Source organism: Drosophila simulans, chromosome X, assembly GCF_016746395.2.
Source record: "Drosophila simulans strain w501 chromosome X, Prin_Dsim_3.1, whole genome shotgun sequence".
Taxonomy (NCBI): domain Eukaryota; kingdom Metazoa; phylum Arthropoda; class Insecta; order Diptera; family Drosophilidae; genus Drosophila; species Drosophila simulans.
In genome coordinates this window covers 6,924,877-6,947,115 of record NC_052525.2, presented here as the reverse complement: position 1 = coordinate 6,947,115, position 22,239 = coordinate 6,924,877, and the positions used below count along the sequence as shown (strand labels likewise).

General features: G+C 39.8%; 1 protein-coding gene across 1 annotated transcript; it reads right to left on the bottom strand.

Annotated features, from left to right (window-relative positions):
- Positions 1 to 18,133: 18,133 nt before the first annotated feature.
- On the bottom strand, positions 18,134 to 19,128 carry LOC6725359 (PH domain-containing protein DDB_G0275795). The gene is made up of 2 exons (XM_016173573.3): positions 18,970 to 19,128; positions 18,134 to 18,791 (listed from the first exon to the last, which is right to left on the bottom strand). The coding sequence occupies exon 2, from the start codon at positions 18,785 to 18,787 to the stop codon at positions 18,143 to 18,145; it is 645 nt and encodes a 214-aa protein (XP_016038414.1). The 5' UTR covers positions 18,788 to 18,791; positions 18,970 to 19,128; the 3' UTR covers positions 18,134 to 18,142.
- Between the last annotated feature and the right edge of the window lie 3,111 nt (positions 19,129 to 22,239).

Below are 22,239 nucleotides of genomic sequence, written 5' to 3'. Positions count from 1 at the left end.
TACTGAGGAAATCCCATCTCGCACGCCAAATCGTTGTTTGAATCCTATTATGTGACTCTATCTGGATGTATCTTTTAACCGTAATTTTTATGACTTTTAATTGTGGTTGTCATTTCGTGCATCGCACAAATTTTGCGACAAGGCTAAAACTAGTTTATGAACATAGCTCGTAATAGTTGTTTGAAATCTGTGAACACCATTTAAGTGACCTTACTAGAACTCGTCTCGTTAATACAAAGTTTAAAATATATAGATCATCATCTAATGCGTTTGTGTACTACTGACGTATTTGAATTGGCTCAGTGGAGGTGTATAATTGTATTTGCCCTCTTTCAAATCCCCGTTTCACCTGCCCGCCAAACAATTGATCCGCTGTCTGCTCAACTTTTCCGTTGAAATTCTGTAAATATTTTATGCCAACTAATCTCTTAACACTCTATTGAGACATGTAAACTTTTAATAGCATTTGCTTCACTCCGCCAAAGTCTGATGAAGTAAAACGATGGGGAAAATGGGAAATATTGGAGGTCTGGAGACCTTGTTTTATGGCCAGCAGCAGTTTTCGTGTTTGAACATCAAAAGTAATAAATTCATCGAACCATTACAGGCTAGAAATTCAGCGGCTAAGGATTTTGTTGTTTTAGGTCGTTGCTCAATAACTTTCCGCCGGCTTTTCCCACTTTTCTTGCTTTTCCATCGGTCTTGCCGTTAATTTTCCGCGAACTCCTCTGCGTTGTTTGCCGTTGTTTTTGCCTCGTTTTCCACCGTTTTTCCTCCTTGACTGTTGCTGCTGCTGCTGCAAAGTTATTTAGGTAACTGTCTTGACTTGTTTCTTTTGGCCCTCTGCATTGATTGCCCCTGGAATTCTGAAGTTGGGGTGAAAGTTTCGCTGGGGTCACCATAAATATCCCAGTTCCCGAAACAAGCCAGAAGTTAAGTGTCTCTGAAAGTTAGTTGCAAATATTTTAGGCTTATTTATTGGTTTCTAATCGAAATGCCAGTAAGTAGTCAGTTGCACTTGATGAAAATAGTTGGTAGTGAAATAATTAGAAATACTACAATTCTCTTGTTGCACATCAATGGACTTTTAACTAATTTGAATTACTATTATTATAAATATTATTGAACGCATATTTTGACCTTCTTTTCAAGTGTACTTCACTTTTACCTGAAATGTTTATATTTCCTTGCCGAATATTTATTTAATTAAAGCTATGCCAGCAATAATTAGACGCTAAATGCTTGACAATTTTAGTGAAATGAAAGTCACGTGACAAAATACACGGGACATCATTTCAATAAAAAATACACACCAACAAAACAGAAAAAAATACTTCAAGAACAGCGCTGGGTTCATAAAGAGGAACCAGTTGTGTGTAAGAAGGAGATGGACTCAAAAGACAGAAAGGGACAGAACGGCAGGAGTGTGCTAAAAGAATTGCAGCGAAATTAAAATAAAATAAAATTTACGTTGAATTAAAAGCAGCAAAAGCAACAACAGTGGCAGGAGAACACTGAAGAATGTAAGAAGATTTTCTTAAGATACCGAAGTATTTATGCCCAGTAATTTTTGGTTTTTGATTTAATTTTTGCTTTGTATTAAGTAATATTTGACTCCTTAAATGAACTCAAATGTGAATAATAACAAATTTCAAAGAAATTATTTTTTTTTTTGTGTAAAATCAATGCCAAATCAACAATATACAATATAAAATGTAGCAATTGTTGCACATATTGAACACTATCAACATCCCTAATTACAAAACTACTCCCTTTCTCTGATGAAAATCTGTACAGGGTATCTGATAAACAAAAGCAAAGGAAAAATAACGAAACTGACAAAAGTGGGAGGACGAGTCGTGACTTCATTTGCTTGACACTTGGAAAAAGGGCGGTGGAAAAGTGTGGAAATGCGGGGGAGTGGCGTTGTGGCATCAAGTGTGTGCCATAAAGGAAAGGGAAAAACAGAGAGGGTGCGAAAAGAAAAGGCTGCAAACGATTCCTAATTGAAAACTATTAAATTCTTTTTCCCTTTGCCCGCTGCTACTTAATTTCTCCTTGGCACCCAATCTTTTCCCATTTTCCGCGCTATTTTCCACCGCCTCCTCCCCCCATATTTTTTTTTTGCCTGGCGGGTCCAAATTGGAACTTGAATTTCATTTCGAATGACATTCGCTCCATCACGCGTCAACTGCAGCCAACTCATGGCACGTAGTTGGGATGGTTTTAAAAAAAAAGAAAGGAAAGCGAAAAAGTCCTGGACAGGGGAGAGCAAAAAAAAAAAAAAGAAAGAAAAGCGGACATTTTCATTTGAGCATATTTAATTAGATGCAATTATTTATGGTATTAAATAGATGAGGCAGTAAATGTGCTGTACACTGCGTTGACTCCTCCAACTCCCCGAACCCAAGGAAAATTGAAATAAAATGCTAAAGAATTGCGTCGTTGTCTGTCGCCAAAGAAAAAATTGGATAGACCCGCCAGAGAAGTGGGAAAAAATACTCGGAAGAGAGAAAGGCGAGGAGAAATATTCAATTCTTGGCTCACTCAAAAAGGCACAATTCTGCAGCGAATGCCACGATGTCCAACCAACCCCCCTTGCGCATCATTTACCAGCCAACCATAACAATGGGGACCTCGGACCCCCCATACCCACGGCCCCTCCCCCTGGAAAATCCCTCGGACGAAGGAGTGCATTTAAATGGCAGGAAATTTGAAAAAAATTGAAATTTAAGTCTTTGATATATTGAAACCGATTTATTAGCCGCCCTTTTTACGTTTTTCATTTTAGCCACACCCATTGTTAGTCATTTTCCTCTTTAACGAAAAGAGAAGAACTTGTCCCACGCTTTTCCTTCACATCTTCGTTTTATGTTTTTGTCTCTTAAAAAACAGAGAGTAACCGAGATATAGGGGGCAACCTACTTAAAAAATCCGCCCAAAACTAAAACATTTTTACATGTATTTCTTTTCAACACAAAAAGAAATCTATAAATACAGTGCATTATCTCAGACCTCAAAATCATTGAACATGGCCACAAATCCACACCTCGGACAACCAACCCCATTTTTTTTTTTTTTTTTTGACATTTATTGGAGTTAATAGCGCGTGACCATGGACGGGTTAACCCCTTTCGCACCTTTTGCCTTTCGACAGACAAGACAAATCACACAAATTGACAAACGTTTAACATAATTTACACAGCAAAGCCGTAACGACTTACACTTGACCAAAACACCCAACCAATATTGACCCTTTCGCCTGTCCCTGGAAAACGAAAACCCTTGTCAACATTGCGTAACCGAAACTATTAAAAAGATCAGCCGGACACTTGACTGCCAAAAAGGAAGAAGAAAAAACAAGAAATGGTAAGAAAAAAGGGGCGAAAAAATGGGGAAATAAAATTGAAGAGGATGGCCCACCCACTTGCCCCCGGAAATTTGGTTCATTTTTCACACGCCCTGACCAAAAAGGACATATGTTCATGGTCAAATCGATTAAATAAATCATTAGCATCTTTTGTGGCCAATTCCCGTGTCCCTTGTGTCCTTTTTTTTTTTTTTTTGCAATGCGTGTCGCAAGTTTTCTCATGTGTTATTCGGTTTTTTTTTTTTCTGGCCAACAAATTGTTTTTTAATACAAGGCGAAGAAAAGACGACAGGAGCCCTTCTTTCGTTTCCGAAGTGAGAATTTTTCGTTATTTATTTTTTATTTGTCCTGTGGACCCCTTGTCGTTTGACATTTAATTTGTTGCGCTCCTGTTGAGGCAAAGGAGCTGTAAAGAATGAAGGCTAATGTATTGCCGTGTACTTTGAGATGAGAATGAATAGAACGAAATTAACGTCTCGCAAAGGAGGGCTGTTTAAGCTAATCTAGGGCTATAGTAGATTGTTCAAGATAAATTTTTAGGTAAAACGATGTAATAATTAACATTAATATTATTACTTCGTAGACAAGTAATTCCATAAAATCCTTTAAAGAATTGATATTCAAATGCCTATAATCACTGTTTTGTTTGAAAACCAAGCGTATCATTTTCATTCTTTTCAACTTCAGCATCCTTCAGCAATTTTTGTATCCCTCTTCATATATCATTCTTGTTGATTTTTTTTTTTGTGAAAGGATGTGGCATTGCTTTTGGTGTTTATTTTCTATAAATATAAATTAAATGGGTGGCGTGCGACTGTCCAATAAATTTAGCTATTTTTATATATTACGAGATACCTTTTTCGGTTTCGGTTTCTTGCATTCGTGTTTCCTCATTTTTTTTTTTGCGCCTTGTTTGTCAGACGTGCCATTGTGGTGGTCCTTTTGTGCGGCATCTCATTCCGGCTCGAAACTCCGGTTCCACGGATCCTGAATCCTGGATCCCAGATCCTGCTCCGGTGTCGAACCCTTTTCATTGTGCATCACCCGACTGGGCGTGGCAGGCTACAAAATATTGCCCCAGCTGGGCCAAATCATGTGACAATAGTTGCTTTATACGCGGCTTTTCAGCGGACGACCATCCACATTTATGCCTTCTTCTTCACATTTTTTTTTTTGGCTAATAAAATGCAATTTGTTTTATGAAAGAAGCAACAGGGCGTGGAGTTGCATAGGTGAAGCCAGAGCTTCAGTTTAATTGTTCGCTTAGTAGTTCATTGCCACTACAGAGTCATGTGTGGAAAAATCGTTGCTGATAAATAGGCAAGATAAATATGCACACTAAAATAATAAAATTGGAATGTGCACTTATCATTCTGAATATCTATTTAATACGTGTGTTAAAAAGAAAACATTATCACGACAACATGTCTAAACCAACGATATTATCATTCAAATTTAATTGTCGAAGAAAATTCGATTTTGGTTTTGTGATGCCTTTTCCATGCTCATACCATACATACATAAGTATATCGCGTGTTTACATAGAAATCATAACGCAGTCTTTTGTTTTAGTCCAACGCTGTCCCCCGAAATCTTTTGTAAAGCTAGCAGTAGCGAAAAAAAGCATACAATTTCTTGTAATTAAAATCCATGGCCTTTTCAGTCCCCAGCCCACTTGGGGTGGTGGCGTTGGGTGGTGCTGCGAGTGGGTGGAACTGGGTGGTTCAGTCAGGTGCTCAGCTGCGCCAATCAGTCACAGACCAGTCAAGCACCGAAGCTACCAGGTCCGGCTGTACTTGTCACTGCAGGTGGAAAAGGAAAGCGCCGGAAAATGGGGATGGGGAAAACGGTGGGAGATGGCAGCCCAAAGGCAGACAGCGACCGACCTTTGCCAAGAGATTTCTCTGGTTTTTTTATGTCGTTTTTCCTTATTTTTTTGTTCAAGAATTACTGATTATTAATTCATTTTGAACCGGTGAGGCATTCATATTTCTGCTGCAGCCCAGAGTGGGACGTCCTTCGACACGCACACTGTGGTCCAGGCAATGCTGATGCACTGGAAAAAGCATTCACTTGCTTTGGTTTTCGTAGAAATAAAATATCTAAGGCAGATACTTGAAGTATTCGGATTGGCACAGAAATCACTTGAGGCTAAGGCTTACTTTGGTGGCTACTTTATTGATACCTCTTACCATTTTTGTTTTTGAGTGTACTTCGGACTGGCAGGAGCATCGTTTCGGTCCTTCATGTTGTCTGTCAATGTTTTGCTTTCATTTTTTTTTTCTTTGACTTGCATATATTTGTATAGCTTGCTGGCTCGCTTTTACCGGCTGCTCCGATGTTCTGAAGCCCCGAAGCTCCGATGTACTGATGTTCTGGGTGCGTCTCGCGATGGCTGGCTGCATTCATTGTTAAATCATTGAGTTTTTACTGCAGTTTGGCGAACGGCATTCGACGCTGCCAACCTCATATCAACCTCAATTTTCTGTCTGCCGTTGCCCGGCGCTATAGCCTCAGCTTTCTGCCTCCTGACTTGACTGTCCATGTAAATAAAGTCAGCGCGGTAAGAAAACAAAATGTGAACTGTGACCGGGCCTGCACCTGGACACGAGAAAAGACCCAACACTGCGAGAAATATATGACATATGACTTAAAAGGAAGTCCAAAACTAATCGAAGCATAGACCCGTTCTTAAATATCCATAACGCTTTATTTTGTCAATAACCTTTGGAAAGACAATCAAAGAAGCAATTGGCCACCAGGGACGTGTTTTACATATTAGTTAGGTGACACTGTTTTTATCTATGTGTTGGGATTGGGCATCACTTGTTCTTAGCTTAACCCTTTTGTAGTTACCAGTTATGCCCAGCAATTGGCGAATTTTTCCTTGCGGTGCAGGGGCAGCGCAGGACATCTGCTATGAAATGCAAGCCTGGGACTCCGAGTCGGGCTTGTTAGTCTGATTGGGTGGCTGATTGGTTGGAACGGCTCGCGCTGGATCTCTGAATCTCAGCTGAGAGCTGTGACAGTTTCCCGCCCCGGATCCCGAGACCCCGGACCTGAGACTCGTGAACAGGACCCGGGTTCTAACAATGAAGCGGAAACAATGTTTACAATTTTCTTTCTTCACCCCGCCAACATCCTCGTTCTTCTTCGGTACCAAAACAGACAGCATATATATGTATGTATGTATGCCGACGTTTTCGTTTTTATTCCTTTTTTTTTTTTTTTTGGTCGAGTATTTTTGCTTCTTCGCTCGGTTCATATTTTGTGTTTGCCTTGTTATGCTTTGTGTGTTGTATACACATTGTACCTGGACCACCTGCGCCCCACCTCTCCAGAATCTTCTAGCTGTGCCATGTTTGACTGTATTTAGCCAGCGGTCATAAAGTTAATTTGTACAAATGTTGCAAATAATTCAAACAGTTTTGCTACGCTTCTCCGTCCCTCGGTCATTGCTTTTATCTGTTTTGATGAATGCATTTCTTATATTGTGCTGACCGAATTGGCCGAGTGGTAGCACTGGCAATCGATTTGCGTACAGGGGCTTGGCAAGCTTCCATTTCCAAATTATATTCACCTTTTATCTGTTAAACCGTAGTTTGAATTTGATAACCCTAATTTGTGTATTAACTTTTCACTCGCATTAAATCTCGATAGGGCCTCACTGTCCGCCGATTAGTGTGGCCACCTGCCACAATGACACCAAATGGCGCCCACAGCCATTAGCAGGTGCCACATAAAATTTCTAATTAACCAAAAAGCCTATTAGCAGCGACACAACGAACACTATTTTATTATTAGGCAAAAGCAGATGCAGCAACAACGCCAACCGACAACAAAAAATACCCGAAAACATTCAACACCTTTTAAGATGGGCATAATGAAAGCCTCGCACATCCGAAGCGGGAAACATAATTTTACTTATTACAATTTCGTATACGTATACATATATATATATATGTTTATATAAAATGGTGGCAAGAGGATGGGGGTGCGTGTCCCGCAGCAAAACATATTCCCAAAAATTACCAATTTTGTTGCTTACGATTATTACCTTGGCAATGGTTTGGTGATGTTGCTGATGTGCCGATGGTGTTGCACGTTCCACTTGCCACGTTAGGCTTTTTGCGGCACTCTGGAGATGACTTAACACGTAGCACATCATTAAAAATTTTGTGCCATTAATGCGTAACACACACAACAACAATTTGGGAGTGGTACAAGTAGGAACAGTTGCGGTAAAACAGGAAAATCAATCATTTTAGAGGTTTTTATAAACATAATATATATTATGAGGATTTATATAATTTACAAAAAAAAAAGAACATGAGTACATTTGCAAGCACTTGAAGCAGTTGTAGGATTATTTCTTCGTGGTGCTAAAACATCAAAAAGTGTTGCTACTATTATTGTGCCGCAGACTGTACCCCACATGGCTTGATCAAATTGCCAATATGTCACACACATCCTTTGGAAGGGTTCCATGTGTGTGTGTGAGTGTGCGAAACTAAACCAAAGCGACATCATCATCTTATTTACGTCTTTTTAACACCTTTGCACCACCCACTCTGGGGCGCAGCACCGCCACCATCGTATAGCGTTGAACAATTAACAAAAGGTAATGTAAAATTATAATTATCACACAAAAGCACATTTGTTAATTTAAGCTAAAACAAACACGGCCAAAGGAGATATAGTGGGTGGCAAGGTGGTGCTGAGCTAACGTCGTCTAAGACATTGTCAACAGTGGAAGGTTGTGGGTGGTGTGTTCGGTGTGTTGGCAAACGACCGATGCGTAACAATGAAAAGTCCCCAATGTAATAAATATAAAAACAGCCGAAAAATATGCTATAAAATTATTTCGCAGCCAAGATGCCCGCCGAAGAAACTTCATTTTCACTCTCCGGCGGCCACCATGACAAACACATTGATACTCTCTTCTTCGTCCTTGGCACTCTCATCTGGTTTGGCTGTCGTTGATTTTTGGTCCTTTTTTTGCGGCCCATAAATTTAATGGCTCTCCCTAACCCAAACGCACACACACTAAACCCTTTTTCGGGCCGGATTCTATTTGCGTTTGAGCTTCAGCTCATTAATGCTCCGGCCTGATAATGTATTATCATTTCTGTTGGGGCGTGGGGACTATTTTAGTGGTCCAGGGTAGCACTTTCATTATTAGTCCTTAAATGGTATAGTATATTTGAAAGGTTTTCCCATTTTCATAAATTAATCTACTTAAAATTTGATACTGCATCTGTATCGTCTTTTCAAATGAATCTTCAATGAGGATTTTTAACCAAAATAATTCAAATTAATATCTTTTATACATAAGTGCACAGTAATCATTAGTCCATAAAGATTCCCATTTATACGCTTAATTCTTTCGCACATACTCTTCGTATGTTATTAATTTTTTTTTTTTACATTTTCCCCGTTTATTTTGACTGTGCCCCTTAATTTATGACCTGCTACATAGTAGCAAACACATTGGCATTTTAATGGACCTTTATGGGCGATAGAGGAAGGTAGTTGTTCTTCTCTGGTCTAGTTGGTTGGAATAGGAGGCACGAATATAGGAGGTCTGCAAAAAGACATTAAAATTATTGAAGCCGACAAAGGGCCATTAATTCGTTGCGCTTAGCTAGCAATAACGGGGCACATAATTGTTTATTAATGAAGTTTAAGTATTTTTATTGGCACATTTACGTACACTCTGGGACAACAGGAGAAAATTAGAGACGCATTCGAAAGAGAATGGTTACATAGAATGGAATTTGATTGACCCAGCATTGATAATATATGGACTTCCACCAAGTACAAGTAATTCCACTCAATATCCGTACCCATCCTATACGCATGCACTCAATGTGCCAATGTACCCACGCCAAAGGGTTGAACGAGTGCAGTCCGTATTTTCACCCCCCATATATCCATATGGATATAAGGATATGGATATAGAGACGCGTGCGCGAGTCTCCTCCGCATCGAAACCTATTGAATACGCATCAGATATCAATCGCCGCACACATACGCACATGCTCGTACATGGGAATTGTGAGGGAGATGGCAGATGGACGGAAGAAAGAGACGGTCTGCGAGGTCCTGTCTTCGATTTCGGATCCACGAGTGCGAGGACAGCCAATCGTGCGACTGCAGGCAGCTGATTGGACGCATTTCCCTTTTTGGTAAAGAGGAAAATTCGCCCACACACACACAGAGGACGATAAAAAAAGAAGCATAATGGAAACCCCAAGGAAAGAAGATGGAGCTGAAGAAAAAAATAAAAAAAAAAAGAAAACGGTCAGTTGGGTCGGTGGAGAAATGTGAAAAATTACATAATATGCGCTGAAAAATGTGCGTACATTTTTTTATCCAAAAAGCTGACCAAGTAGAGTCGTTCATTCGCTTCCCACACTCCTATCCATATATTTCTTGTTTTATGCAAAACTTTTGCGTTTTACAATTCATTGCATATTCAATTTGGTTAGGTTTTCGGGTTCGGGTTTGAGTTTTTCGGGTTCTTTGCAGGACATCAAGGGCGTCCAAATAGCACACAGCAAAGGTCCAAGGCATATTAATAAGGATTTCATTAGTTTTATATGCTACGCTCTTTACATTCTATTCCATTTTTTTTTGTATATGCTCTCTAATGGGTCGATACTTTTGTTTCCCTTTTTATTATCCTTTGGGGCGGGGAAGGCCCTAATAAATGGCTAAACGTTTGGACAAATGTTTGTTATTTTGTATTATCGCTGTTGTTTGATATGCAAAGTTCCCCCGGACGAGAAATCTGTTGGGAGCTATCGCCTCTCAAGCGGTCAGTTGGGTAATCTGGAACATAGAAGTTTTAGTATTCCCCAGCTTGTTACACATTACCTACATATGAACATATGATTATGGATCTCCAAATCAGTTTTACCATTGAATCGAAAACTGTAGAAACTGCATTTATTTTATTTCAATTTTATATTAATTGTAAGGATTCATTAAGTTTATGTTCGGTCTTTAAAAAAATTTGTATATTTTCTCTGTATATGGAAAGGAGCTCCAAGATCTCTAGGTCATATTTGTTCGGACCTTAAAAAATACTAGGCCTGCAGGGCTATATATGTTTATGTATATTTCTTTGTCCCTCTTTCCAATTTTTTGTTTAAGCCTCACCCCAAAATTCCCATTTCATTCGCTTACGGTTACGAACTTCGAGGCTCGTTTGTGTGCGAAGGCTTTTTGTCTCTATTAAATTAATCGACGCTCATTTTTCCAACTTAACAAACGCAGAAATAAAAAGTATAAGCGATAAAACATTTGCCGGCCACTGCCACCCTACAAAAAAAAAAATAAATAAAAAATAAAACCCACCCCACAGCCACTTTTCATTTCTTCGCCGCTTGTTTCTGTTTTACTTTTCACTTTTAAGTAGCACTATTTTTTAAGGATTCTATTTTTGGGCGTCCATCAGACCCGTACATATCCTTACACCCCCCTAAAACAATCTTGTGTCTTTTTTTTTTGCCATTTTTTCATGCTTATCAAATACAAAACAAACGCGCATTGAAAGGGGGTTTCGGATTTTACGGGTTGCGGTTCCCCCTTTGTCGTTCGTTTTTCAACGCTCCTGAATCCCTGTGACATTTATGTTTCATTTGGTATTTTTGATGCGTTTTTTCCTTATTTTTTCTTCTCTGTGCTTTTAAATGGCAGCGGCAGCGCATTTAGTGTGACATTTCAATCAATCAGCTGGCTTTGGTCGAGTGATTTGATTAAACACCAGATTTATGGCCCTGTCAGGGTATTCAGATGGCCGGAAAAATGCTAATGGGGATGGGTGATCACATCTAGAGTGTGAGTTGAATTCGAAAAGAAAACTCAAATACTCTTTAGAGCCACGGGAAAAATGGTGGCTTAGTTAAGCTTATTTTGTAAAAAGGCATATTTTGCATTAAATTGAGTTAATAAAGATAAATAAATAAAGATTTCCCAATAAAAAACTTGCAAAACAATGGAAAATCGTGAAAATACTCAGCGAGAGCCGAAGATTTCTGTGGTCGTGTGAATTGTTACTGCAAATCACTAGAATCATGAGCAAAAGAGTCGGCATAAATAAACACATCAACACAAAAGGCAAAAGTTTTACAGCCTCCCGGCAACATCAACTCCTTCCCCTCCCCTCCCCCTTCACAACCAATCTTTCATAACCTTAACCCTTAAGAAGCTCACATATGAGATTTCTAGCGTCTTTGTTGTTGGACGACTGACGATGTCGTCTGTAAAACGGAAGTCAGAAACAAAAATGCTCACAAAAACAAAAAACAAAAAGGAACATTTTTTAATTGCCTCAGATAAGAAGTACACATAACTTTCTGCCACCCAACATTTAATCCTGCCACGCCCCCTTGCAGCCCCTCCGTCAGGAAGGCGGCAATTTTACAATTCAGCGCACATTTCTGATGAGCTTCATAATTTTTTGCTGCTCATTGATGTTCTCACTCATATCACATTGAATGGAATAATTAGGGGGATCCACATTTTTATCAGAAAATTGTGGGTAAGAAATTTAATGACGAGTAAAGGGAAATAAACTAAAAGTCCAGTGGAACTAACTTAAAGAACAAACGATTTATACGAATTTAAATATAGACCTAAACATTCGTAATAAAATATATCACAATTAAAATTAAGTAATGATATTTTATTTTCAACTTTAAATTACAAAATCTTCATGATATTTTCGAAGAGTATCAAAAAATCTGCACGACTGCAAAAAGCCAAGCAAAACTGACTTTGCAACTTATACAACTCGTCCGCCACTCATTCCATTCATTTCACATATATGTCACACAATTATCAAAGCTGTATCTATGCATCACCGCCCACCAAAAAATAAAATATAAGACAAAAAGGAGCAGCCTACGAGGAGAGCGTTTTGTTTACACGAATTACATGCATTTTACGCAACATAAACGAGATTAGTGCTCACATTTAAGAGGAAACAGAAATGGCAAACCTGCTAGAGATGCGCACTTTGAAATCGTGTCACGATTATTCATACAAATTTGAATATTTCGGTACCATAAATAAATAGAACTCTATGAATTTAATTGATTATTTGTTGCTGCATGTAAAATGGAGTTTCATTTTGGCATCTAATCGAAAGATATATCTAAATCTGTAACGCATCTCTACCGATGTTAAGCAACCCTTTTTTTTTTGCAGCTCCACCTCATAAAATGGCCCACCCCTTCACATTTTTCCTAGACAAGAGAACTTGACTAAGATACGACTGAGAAACATGGCGAAAACGAAGGAGTTGGGCGCCAATTGCTTTTGTTTTTACTTGCCTCGAACTTTTCCCGCCATCGTACCGCCCACTTTCAACCCCCCTTTCGACCATTCCACTCAACCCGTGTGATGTGTAATTGTTGTGGGGGCAAGGTTATACTCATATACAGTATGTGTATATATGTATGTGTTTGCATTGTTAACAAGCGTAGAAATTTTTCTCATCTTTCTGTTAGACACAAAAATTTCTATAGACAATGTCGACGTTTTTCGAGTGTCCTACGTTCCAGCTGCAAATACATATGTATTGTATGTGTATGTGTACATTCTTATATCTATATTTTTTATGACTTTCTGTTGATCTTGGCAGCTAGGGCAGTTCTCCAAAAACGGTTAGTGGGTGTAGTTGGGGGCATGTTTATGCTTTACAATCCCTATCAGAAGTTCTATAAAACGAATGCATCTTATTGTTTAAGACGGCGAAAAGTTGGCGGAACAACTTTTAAATCTTATGCTTGGCCATAAAAAGTATTTCTTTTATTGTGTGTTTAACTGCAATCGTGATTTTTAATTGGAGTTGGACTGCAAAATGCCTATCTTACCGAATTGGCGTATTTTGATACATACTAAGTTACTATAAGCTATAACCTAAGTATACAAAAGTAAAGTTAATGGACTTTAAGAACCGCAGCCAAGAACAAAACGTTATATTTTTGCAAACGTGCAAAACTCGGAGGTTTTTCACATGCAAAAATCGACAGGAGGTGTGGGGCAAGGCAACAGCTGGAGTCAACTATGGGAAAAGAAAGGACAAGCAGGGAAAAGTCAAGGAAGAGCCGGGGCCAAAGTGGAAAATCTCAAATCAAAATGCCATTAAAGCGTGTACCGCTTGACTATAACGGTAAAGTGGAAGTAAATATTGTCATTACTCAAGCTTAAAATTAAAATTACCCACCTGAATGGATAGAGTGGGTGGGGATGGGGATAATGGGGCGCGTTGCAAAAATGATAAAGTGCATAAGGCAAAACGGCAGCGCAACAACAGACGAACGAACGAACGAACCAGAATTTCAAATGCAAAACTTTATTTTTTCGCCCGTGTGTAGGGGGTACGCTCCGCATGGCCCCGCCCCCAATTTTCGCAGCCGCCTCTTTTCCATAAATGCCGCAGCGGCAGCAAAGAGCAAAGTAATTTTCATAACGACAACAACAAAGTCGCCGAACTTGGCAAAAGGTGCGCACAGCAAAATCTCCTGATGAGCTGCAACCCAGTCCAGAAAAATATAAACCCATCACCATGCTTCCCCTCTCGCCCTCTCCACCCGCCCAAAAACGAACCCCACTCCCACTTCCTTCGGAATGTGCCACGTTAAGCACATCTGTTTTTTATTGCTTTTAATTTGCCATTAATAAACCATTCCAAGGCGACCGTCGGTCGTCGAAAAATGCTAATTTATATATAGATAGATGTACTCTCTCGCCGTCAGTATATATAGTAATAAGTAAAATATATATCTCTGTGCATTCCGGGGAATCCAATTTGAATTTTAGCCCAACGCTGCCAATTTATTTTGGTGGGGGTACTATAGCCTGGCTAATGCCTCATAAGTCAATGAGTTTTTGGCATTTTTATGGCTTATGAACAGACACCAAAGTGGCAAAGTGGCGAGCAATGGGGTCAGGTGGTGTCCCGCAGCTGTTGGCGGAAAAACTCTACTCAAGTTGAGGAAAACTTTCCCAGACGGAGTAATTTCTGTCTCACATTTACATTCCCGCCTCTAAGCCGTTGAAAACTACAGTATTTTCCAACACATATATTTCAATATTCACATACATTTGAATTACTTAGTATTGATTTACTACATCATAACTACATCAAGAACTTTTCCAATATATTCTAAATCAAGTCTAGCAAAAGGATGTTGAAAATTATGCATTTAACACTAATTTTTAATGGTATGAGAATCTTAACTGCTCTTTTTGTTCGAAACAAAAACTCCCTGGACTGAGCAACATCAAAGATTCAGTCGAGCGGCCTAAACAAGGAAACCTTTAGTTCTCGAGGCTGTCCACCGGCCCTCAGGCATTGGTAAAAAGCAGTGCGAAATTAGCCAAAAGTAATCCTTTAAGTTTAGTACCCAAAAATTGCACACAATTGTTAGAGTCTCAGTGTCCTTCCTCCGTTTTCCAGCCACATCCAAAAATGGCCCACATCCCAGCCCACATCCAACATTGTCAGCCACCGTTGATGACATTGTGTAAAATTTTGTTGCTGCTGTCGTCGCTTCGTGTTGCCGTTGTCGTTGATGTTGCTGCTGTTGCACTTTAAAACTTGCTGGCGCAACTTTCAGATGTTTTTCCAAAATAATCCATTCAAAAATAAGCAACAACTTAAGATCTCGCCATTTTGTATTTTTTTTTGTTTAGCAATCTTTCTAAAATTCTAATTTATCTAAGTTAGCCATGATGATAACTCATAACTAAACTATTATTTCAATACCAGTTTAGGCTGCATATTATAGATTTTTCTGTGGCTTGGTGCATCAGAATATTTTCTCAATGTGTAATTTTCGCGGATGCTTCCACTGGCTGGCTATAAAACTTTTATAGTAAAAAGTAAATGCCACAAATGAGCAATCGAAAATTTCGCATTATAATGCAAACTGTGTGCATTTTTCGGGGTTATTGTAGTCGGCTTTCGGGCGAAAAGACAAACGCATACCGGCAGCAAGGAACATGGAACAAGGAGCCAAATACAAGGACTAAAATCCAAAAGCCAAGGCAGTCGTCATGGTCGCCTCGCTCAATGCCGCCGACTTTTCCCGCTCACACTCTCCCTCGCCTCTATTAATAATAATAGAATTTTTGGAAAATTTCGCAGCACTGGAAAGAGGAAAAAGGAAAAGGAAGCGCTGCCTTTCGGCTCGCGATTTTTGCATTTGACAACGAAAACGAAATGAACGAGTTGGGTTTTCTCACCATTCCCATCGCTAAAAATGAAAATGAGTACCCAAACGCCCCATTTCCCCCCGGACTGCATTGCATAATTCAGCTGAGTCTGCTGCTCCACCAGCCCGTCCGCCCGTTCGTTCATTCGTCCGTCCTGGCTGACAATAATGCTAATAATGATAATGATTATAATGCATGAACAAAATATTCCCGGAGATGCCGTCCTTTGTCTATCGAACCATGGACTCCACGGAGCTCCATTTCCCCGCTGTTTTTGGCATCTAATGAACTTCTTTATGGCTGCATCATTCGCATAGTTAATGCGGAGTGTCTATGGCGCCCTGTTTGGCCCAGGAGAAATTCAACAAATACGTTTCGAAAATGCAAGAGAATTTCAGAAATACGATTTCAAACAGTTTCTCTTAAACTTTAAATACTATATACATTCACTTAAAAATTAAATTTTTAACACAACCACCGTAATAGTCCAATTACTGCTATAGATTATCGATAACGTAGTGGCACTGAGACGGCAAACACCTTCGCCACGCCCATTAAGTTTTACTGCTTTTGGGTTTTCAATTTTCCCGAGCTCGCGGAAAAGCCACGTGGACCAGAATGCCATTTAACGCTGCATAGGAAATCAAACGCGCGAAAGGTCAAAGACAAAGAGGCGGGGAGTTATGGGGTTATGGGTTTATGGATGGGTTGGTTGTGGTAGCTGGGTGGGTGGATGGATGGGTGGGTTAGGTTATCACCTTGTGATATATGCCAAAAATGGAGTTTCCTCCTGTCTGTCTGTAGCATCTTCGTGTGCCATCCCAGCCAGCCGCCCTCTTGAAAATCCTGGTATCCGGTGAACCACCGAAAATGGACTGGACCAGTAACCCTTCATCGAACTGGTTTGAGGTGGGAGGGAGCCCAAAAAACCAGCAGTGTTGATTTAGGGTTGCAAACAGAAATTATGATAATGCCTGTGAAAACAACGGGCACGCGGAGATAGAAACGAGGAGTAGCCGAAAGCAAAGGAAAATATATTAAATGTTATTGAGAGGAACTAATTTTCATTAAAAGGATTAAAAAGCATTTGGCGAAAAGAAGAAGGAGTCTGCCGAAAGGGTGGAGATGGCCGATGGTTTCGAGAACTGGCAACCGCGACGTTGTCGCTGGCTCCGAATTAACATAAAAATCATAAAAATATGACACTATGAGATGGCAGCACACCACCAGGACCATCAGCATTATCATTTTTTACAGAGGCGCCGAGAAAGGGGTGGTCAAAGCTTTATTCTGTATTTTGTATTATTTTTAATTAAAATTGACATATCAAATTGACATCTATCAATTATATTAATTTAAAAAAAAAACGTTTTTTTCCTCTTTTCTCTTCCTCTTTTTGGGTTTTCAATTTATATTAAAAACAAGATTTGTCTTTGGGTATATTTTCTCAGTGGAACCCCTTTGTTCGTTTGCGAGCCTCTGGTTATTATCATTATGATGATGACGAACGCATGATGCTCATTAGAAAAGGGGGGTCCACAAAAAAGGGGCAACGACTTGAGTTTGAGGAAAAGTCAGTGACGGTGGCTAGCAGGGGGTTCCCATTGATGGCAACGCGCGACAATCAACACGAGGCGGTGCTGATATCGCAGAGCAGTGGGTGGCTGGGTGGTGTGGGTGGACTTTCAGTGTTGTTCGAGTACAGAGTTACTTGGATTTCGGGTTCGGTTCGGTTGGGCTGGAGGATTAGTAATGGCCAGGACTGTGTGGGACAAAGGTGGGAAGAGGAGCAGCATCATTTTGATGATACCAAATGCTGATGACGATACCGTCCTCCACGAAACATCATCCGCCAACCCATCAACCTGCCTCGCCGCCCAATCCAAATACCATTTCCTTTTGGAGTGGGGACGTTGTTTGCTTTTTTGTGGGCGTCACTGCTGCCACTTAGTAACTCACCCGCAGTTTATTATTTTCAAAATATTTAAATTTTTTGGTAATAAGCGAAAAATGGTTTTAATATAACCGAATGGGCGTACCGAAGCGAACGTGCCTGATGAGGATGACGATGTTCATGATGCCGCTTATGTTTCGTAGGTAATCCACCTGGTAGAGTTTTGGGAACAGGGCGAGCTTTGAGGACATTACGGGGATGATTAGTCTACGGTACACGCACAGATTATCCCGGCAGTCTCTTCAAATTAGAAAATATTTCCCAAATAGCCGAAATTCTACATATACTTATATAATAAAAATCTATTTTTTAAAAATACGTAAGATTTATATATTTCCAAAAATCATATCTTTGATCATGTGATTCGATTTACATGATAGAATCTCGTTGTGCAAGCCCTCAACTTTTGCTATCAACATCTGAACAAACTTAACAAATGTTAACTCTGACGGAATTAAGATATGAATCACTGTTAGGAGTTCAACTCTGCTTGACTGGGATATACACACATATATATATATATAATATATAAATATGTGTGATATATTGGGAGAATTAGGCTGAAGTCTATTGATCTCGGGCCGTAATTATTCATCCTCGGGGGACTCCACACTCCTGCCCCAATGGTTGTACTGCTGCTGATTTTTCTTCTGTTGTTGCTGTTGCTTTTGTTGCTGCTCTTGTTGGTGTTGCATGTGCAGCAATTGCAAATGTTGCTGGCGATTACGTGTGTTATCCGCAGATTGCCGCTCCTCTGTCTGCGCCACACTGTGTCTGCTCCGGACGTTGCGTTTATAGGTCCTGACCGTTTCCTCCCAATCCCGACCCATCACCTCACGGGATATTTCATCCGGACTGCGCATGAACTGCTTGCGCAACGATGTCGGCTCTGTTGGACGGAAATTCGGTCGATAGGCAGTGGGATCGCGAGGATTTAACCATTTTGTATCGATATAGCTCTGATCCCTCCACATATTATCCTCCCGATTGATGCGTCGCTCGAAAGCACCAGTGTTAACGCCACGCGAGTAGGAGCTGGCATTACTCATCACCGTCGATGTAGCACTGGCACGCGGAACGCCAGCCTTTGGCGATTTGGGATCGTTATTGCCGTCACCCCGTCCCCACGAATCTGAGGCCATAGTCCTTCGGAGGTCAATCCATCCGCCGCCTAAAAGCCCAGTCAAGCTGGGTCGCACAATGTGGCGTAGAGGATAAGACGAACGCTGCATGATTCTGTAACCGAAAACGAAAACGAAATTATTATACGACGCACACGTTTTTTTTTTTTTTTTTTTTTTTTGTTGAAACTCTACGCTTTTTATGTCTAGAAATAAATATCACTTTTCAGGACGTAATGCCCACACAGAAAATTTTTGTAACATTTCCGCGATTCCAAAATCGTAAAACGTACCTAGATATATACAAATGATTTTGTTTACAAAATCTTGTTTCACCATATGTTTGTAAAATTTTGAATTTTAGTTAACTTTTTTACGGTAAGATTTAGAGTCCGGTCTTGCCGGTTGAAATTTCTAAGACTGAATGAGAAAATCTCTGAGTCTCTGCCAAATGCCTTGACAGGCAAAGTAACACAAAAGTCAAGGCTATCTAATTCCAGGAAATGTAACTTTCGTTAGGAAGATTATATAATGAGAGATATATCTCATCAATATATATGTATATCTTATCTTATATGATTATATAATGATTTTATTTTATATTTTCAGATAAACTTGTGCCATTCGTAAAAGGTATTCAACCATTTTGGTAAGTCACAAATATTTATTTTATTACAAGCAAATACTTTAAGCCTGTGGCGTAAAATCGCTGAAATGTTCCCGAATTCCCTTTATTTTCCACAACAAAGCAAAATTCACATACATTTCCCCATGTATGTGAGTATAATTATAGGGACCAGGTCTTGAAGCAATTGCAATTTTGTGGCAGTACATCCGCCTGGGAAAATCCAACTGAACACGGGCACTACTGCCGACCATTAACTGCCTGAGCTGGTACTTTCGAGCCACCCTTTTTGGACTTAAACGTTGACACTTGAACTCTTTTTGATTTCGCATATGTGCGTGGTCTCTGAACAATGGCACAATTATGTTAAATATCGACAAGTGGCCATCCAACTGCTGCTTTTGTTGTGGGGAAATATTAAACACTCGTGGGGCGGCCGCCAACAATCGAAATTCTTGGGGCAAAACAAAATTAAAATTAAAAATGGTAAAATGTTTAAAAAAGAGGTTAAGCGCCTCGAGGGGGCAAAGTTGAAGTTAGGGCGAAAAAACGGTTTTATTTAATGTTTTTTCAAAGGATACGAAACTATATATAAAAGTTGTATGAAATATTGTATCTTTCTTTCTTTAATACCAACAGAACTTTGTCACTTTCAACATAATTTTATGTACAGGACAAACCCTTTCTTTTACTTCCATCGATCTGCAACGTGGAATTTCAAAAGAGAGCATTTTCTTGTTGGATATAACTTAATTATGCAATCTAAATGCATTGAATCACCTCAACCAAATGACAATAATCATAATGACAGTGGGTGGATGGGGGTGATGAAAATTGTTATCCACCAAAATGTTAACTCATTTGTTGTCCTTTTTCAGTTGGCTCGCTGACAGCCAAGAAAACCACACAGAAGGGCAGGTGAAAATGGTCGGGGGCTTTCCCTCGCAATTTTCCCATCATCGTTTCTTACCGAAAAGAAGAGAGAACGACAAATCTTCGCAATTTATTTACGTGCCATTTCGTAGCGAACATTTTCGTTAGATTTTCCTCATTCGCCTGGCGGAATTCCAAGACAACTTCAGTCAGGAGGTCCAGGTTACCCCGTGCCCCCCATTCGGAATTTTTCAGGGCGCTCCTCTCGGGGGTTTCCCCGGCCACCAGCATCTTCTTTGGTTTTTTGGCGACGACAAAAGTCATGACGCGCTGATGACGTTGCCAGTGGAAGGATTTAATGGCACATTAAGAATTTTATTACCGCCCAGCAACAACAACGTGATAAGGTGCTTGGGTGGGGGCAAAGAAGGTGCTGTAGAAGGGGTATGATGGGTGCTGGAGAAATGGGGCTATGGAAGCCCCTTCGCTTACCTTGGTAGAAAAATTTTTCGCGCGCGTACACACAAAATTTTTGACAGGCATTTGCCATGAAAATCTTTCGGTGTCAACAGAAAATTTTCATTTCATTTTGGTTCATTTTCATTGGTTTTTGTTGGTGTTGTTGTTTTTTCGCTTCTTTATTTTTGCGTTGATTTTCGGTCCGCGTCAGCGAAAGGGTGTGGCTGTTTAGGGAGTTCACAGGAGCTTTGTGGGGGCTTCATCTTCACTTCCTTAGCCGGGAGTTTTCGTCGTCTCGTTGGCTAAGACGATTGTCATTATTACAAGTTTTGCATAAATGAATGAATGACATTTATGTATTTCATTTAGCCAAAGCCAAGGACTCGACTTAAGGAGCTGAATGGTGGCTACAAAGAATGGATAAGAGAGACTTGGTAGAAAGAGAGGTGGTAGCTCAGATATGTTAGAGATGCGTTCCTCAACCGATGCTTACGAACTCGTGTTTTCGTTTCGTTTTATCATAACCTTGTTAAAAACTGACGAACTGATATATGTATTTCGAAAATAACCAAAAATTACCGACCGCCTATTTTTGAATGAAATAAAATTAAAGTTCTTTCGGTGACTATTTTGCAATAGCAATTTAAGCTGAAAAGAGCATCACTGGTTGATGAAAAGGTAGTAAGGTCGTGAAAAGAGGCAAGTAAGGTGGTAATAAGATGTTGGAGGCCATTTGGTTGCCTGAAATGATGCGCGAGTTTTTCAAATCTTTATGTCCTTTGTTTGATCAACTTTTGCCAGAGCTCCTCCAAGATTTTTGGACAAATGAGTGGATGGGGTGCATTTAGGATGAGGTCAGGTGAATTCGTTGTGCCATTTAACCATTATGTGTCAGCGAAAATTTCAATCCAACCACAATTTCATCATGACATTTGTGCATAATTGAATTAATTCCGAAATGGAATTCAGACGTTTTCGGTGGCTTGGCAATGGAGTGGCTGGAGGGCTTTTAAAGGATTTTGGATAAACATAAAGATTCTTAATTGCTGACGCTTAAAATTTGAGGTAGAAAAAAGGATTTACCTACAAATGTATTTTGATGAAAAGGAATCTAGTTGTGTTTTTTTGTTTTACATCTAGACTTCTAGTTTACATCTAGAAATCTGAACCAAACAAATTTATTGAAATTAATGATCTGGACCTCTGGGCGACCACCCAACCAATTAAAAAAGTATGTGACCTAAAAGAGCAGCTGCTGGATATGCGAAATAATCCCCAAACCAGCCAATTAACGTCGATCCGTAGAACATCTGGAATGGAATGTTGCGGATAATAGAAGTTCTTTTTTCCGCCCCTGTTATTTATATGCAATTTAGGCATATTCTTCCGCTTTTTTCTTCAATTTTTGTATGTGCAACCCTTTTGAGGCTCGACCTCACCCTTTCTGCTTAATTTGAATGCATTTAAAAATGTTAAAATATGAGAATTACCAAGGCAAACGGAAAAAAAAGAGGCTGAATTTATCTACAGAGACACGCACTTTGAACGTTAACTTAAGCGAGGGAGATGGCCATACAGTTCGGCCAGGCCTCGGTACACAAAAGAT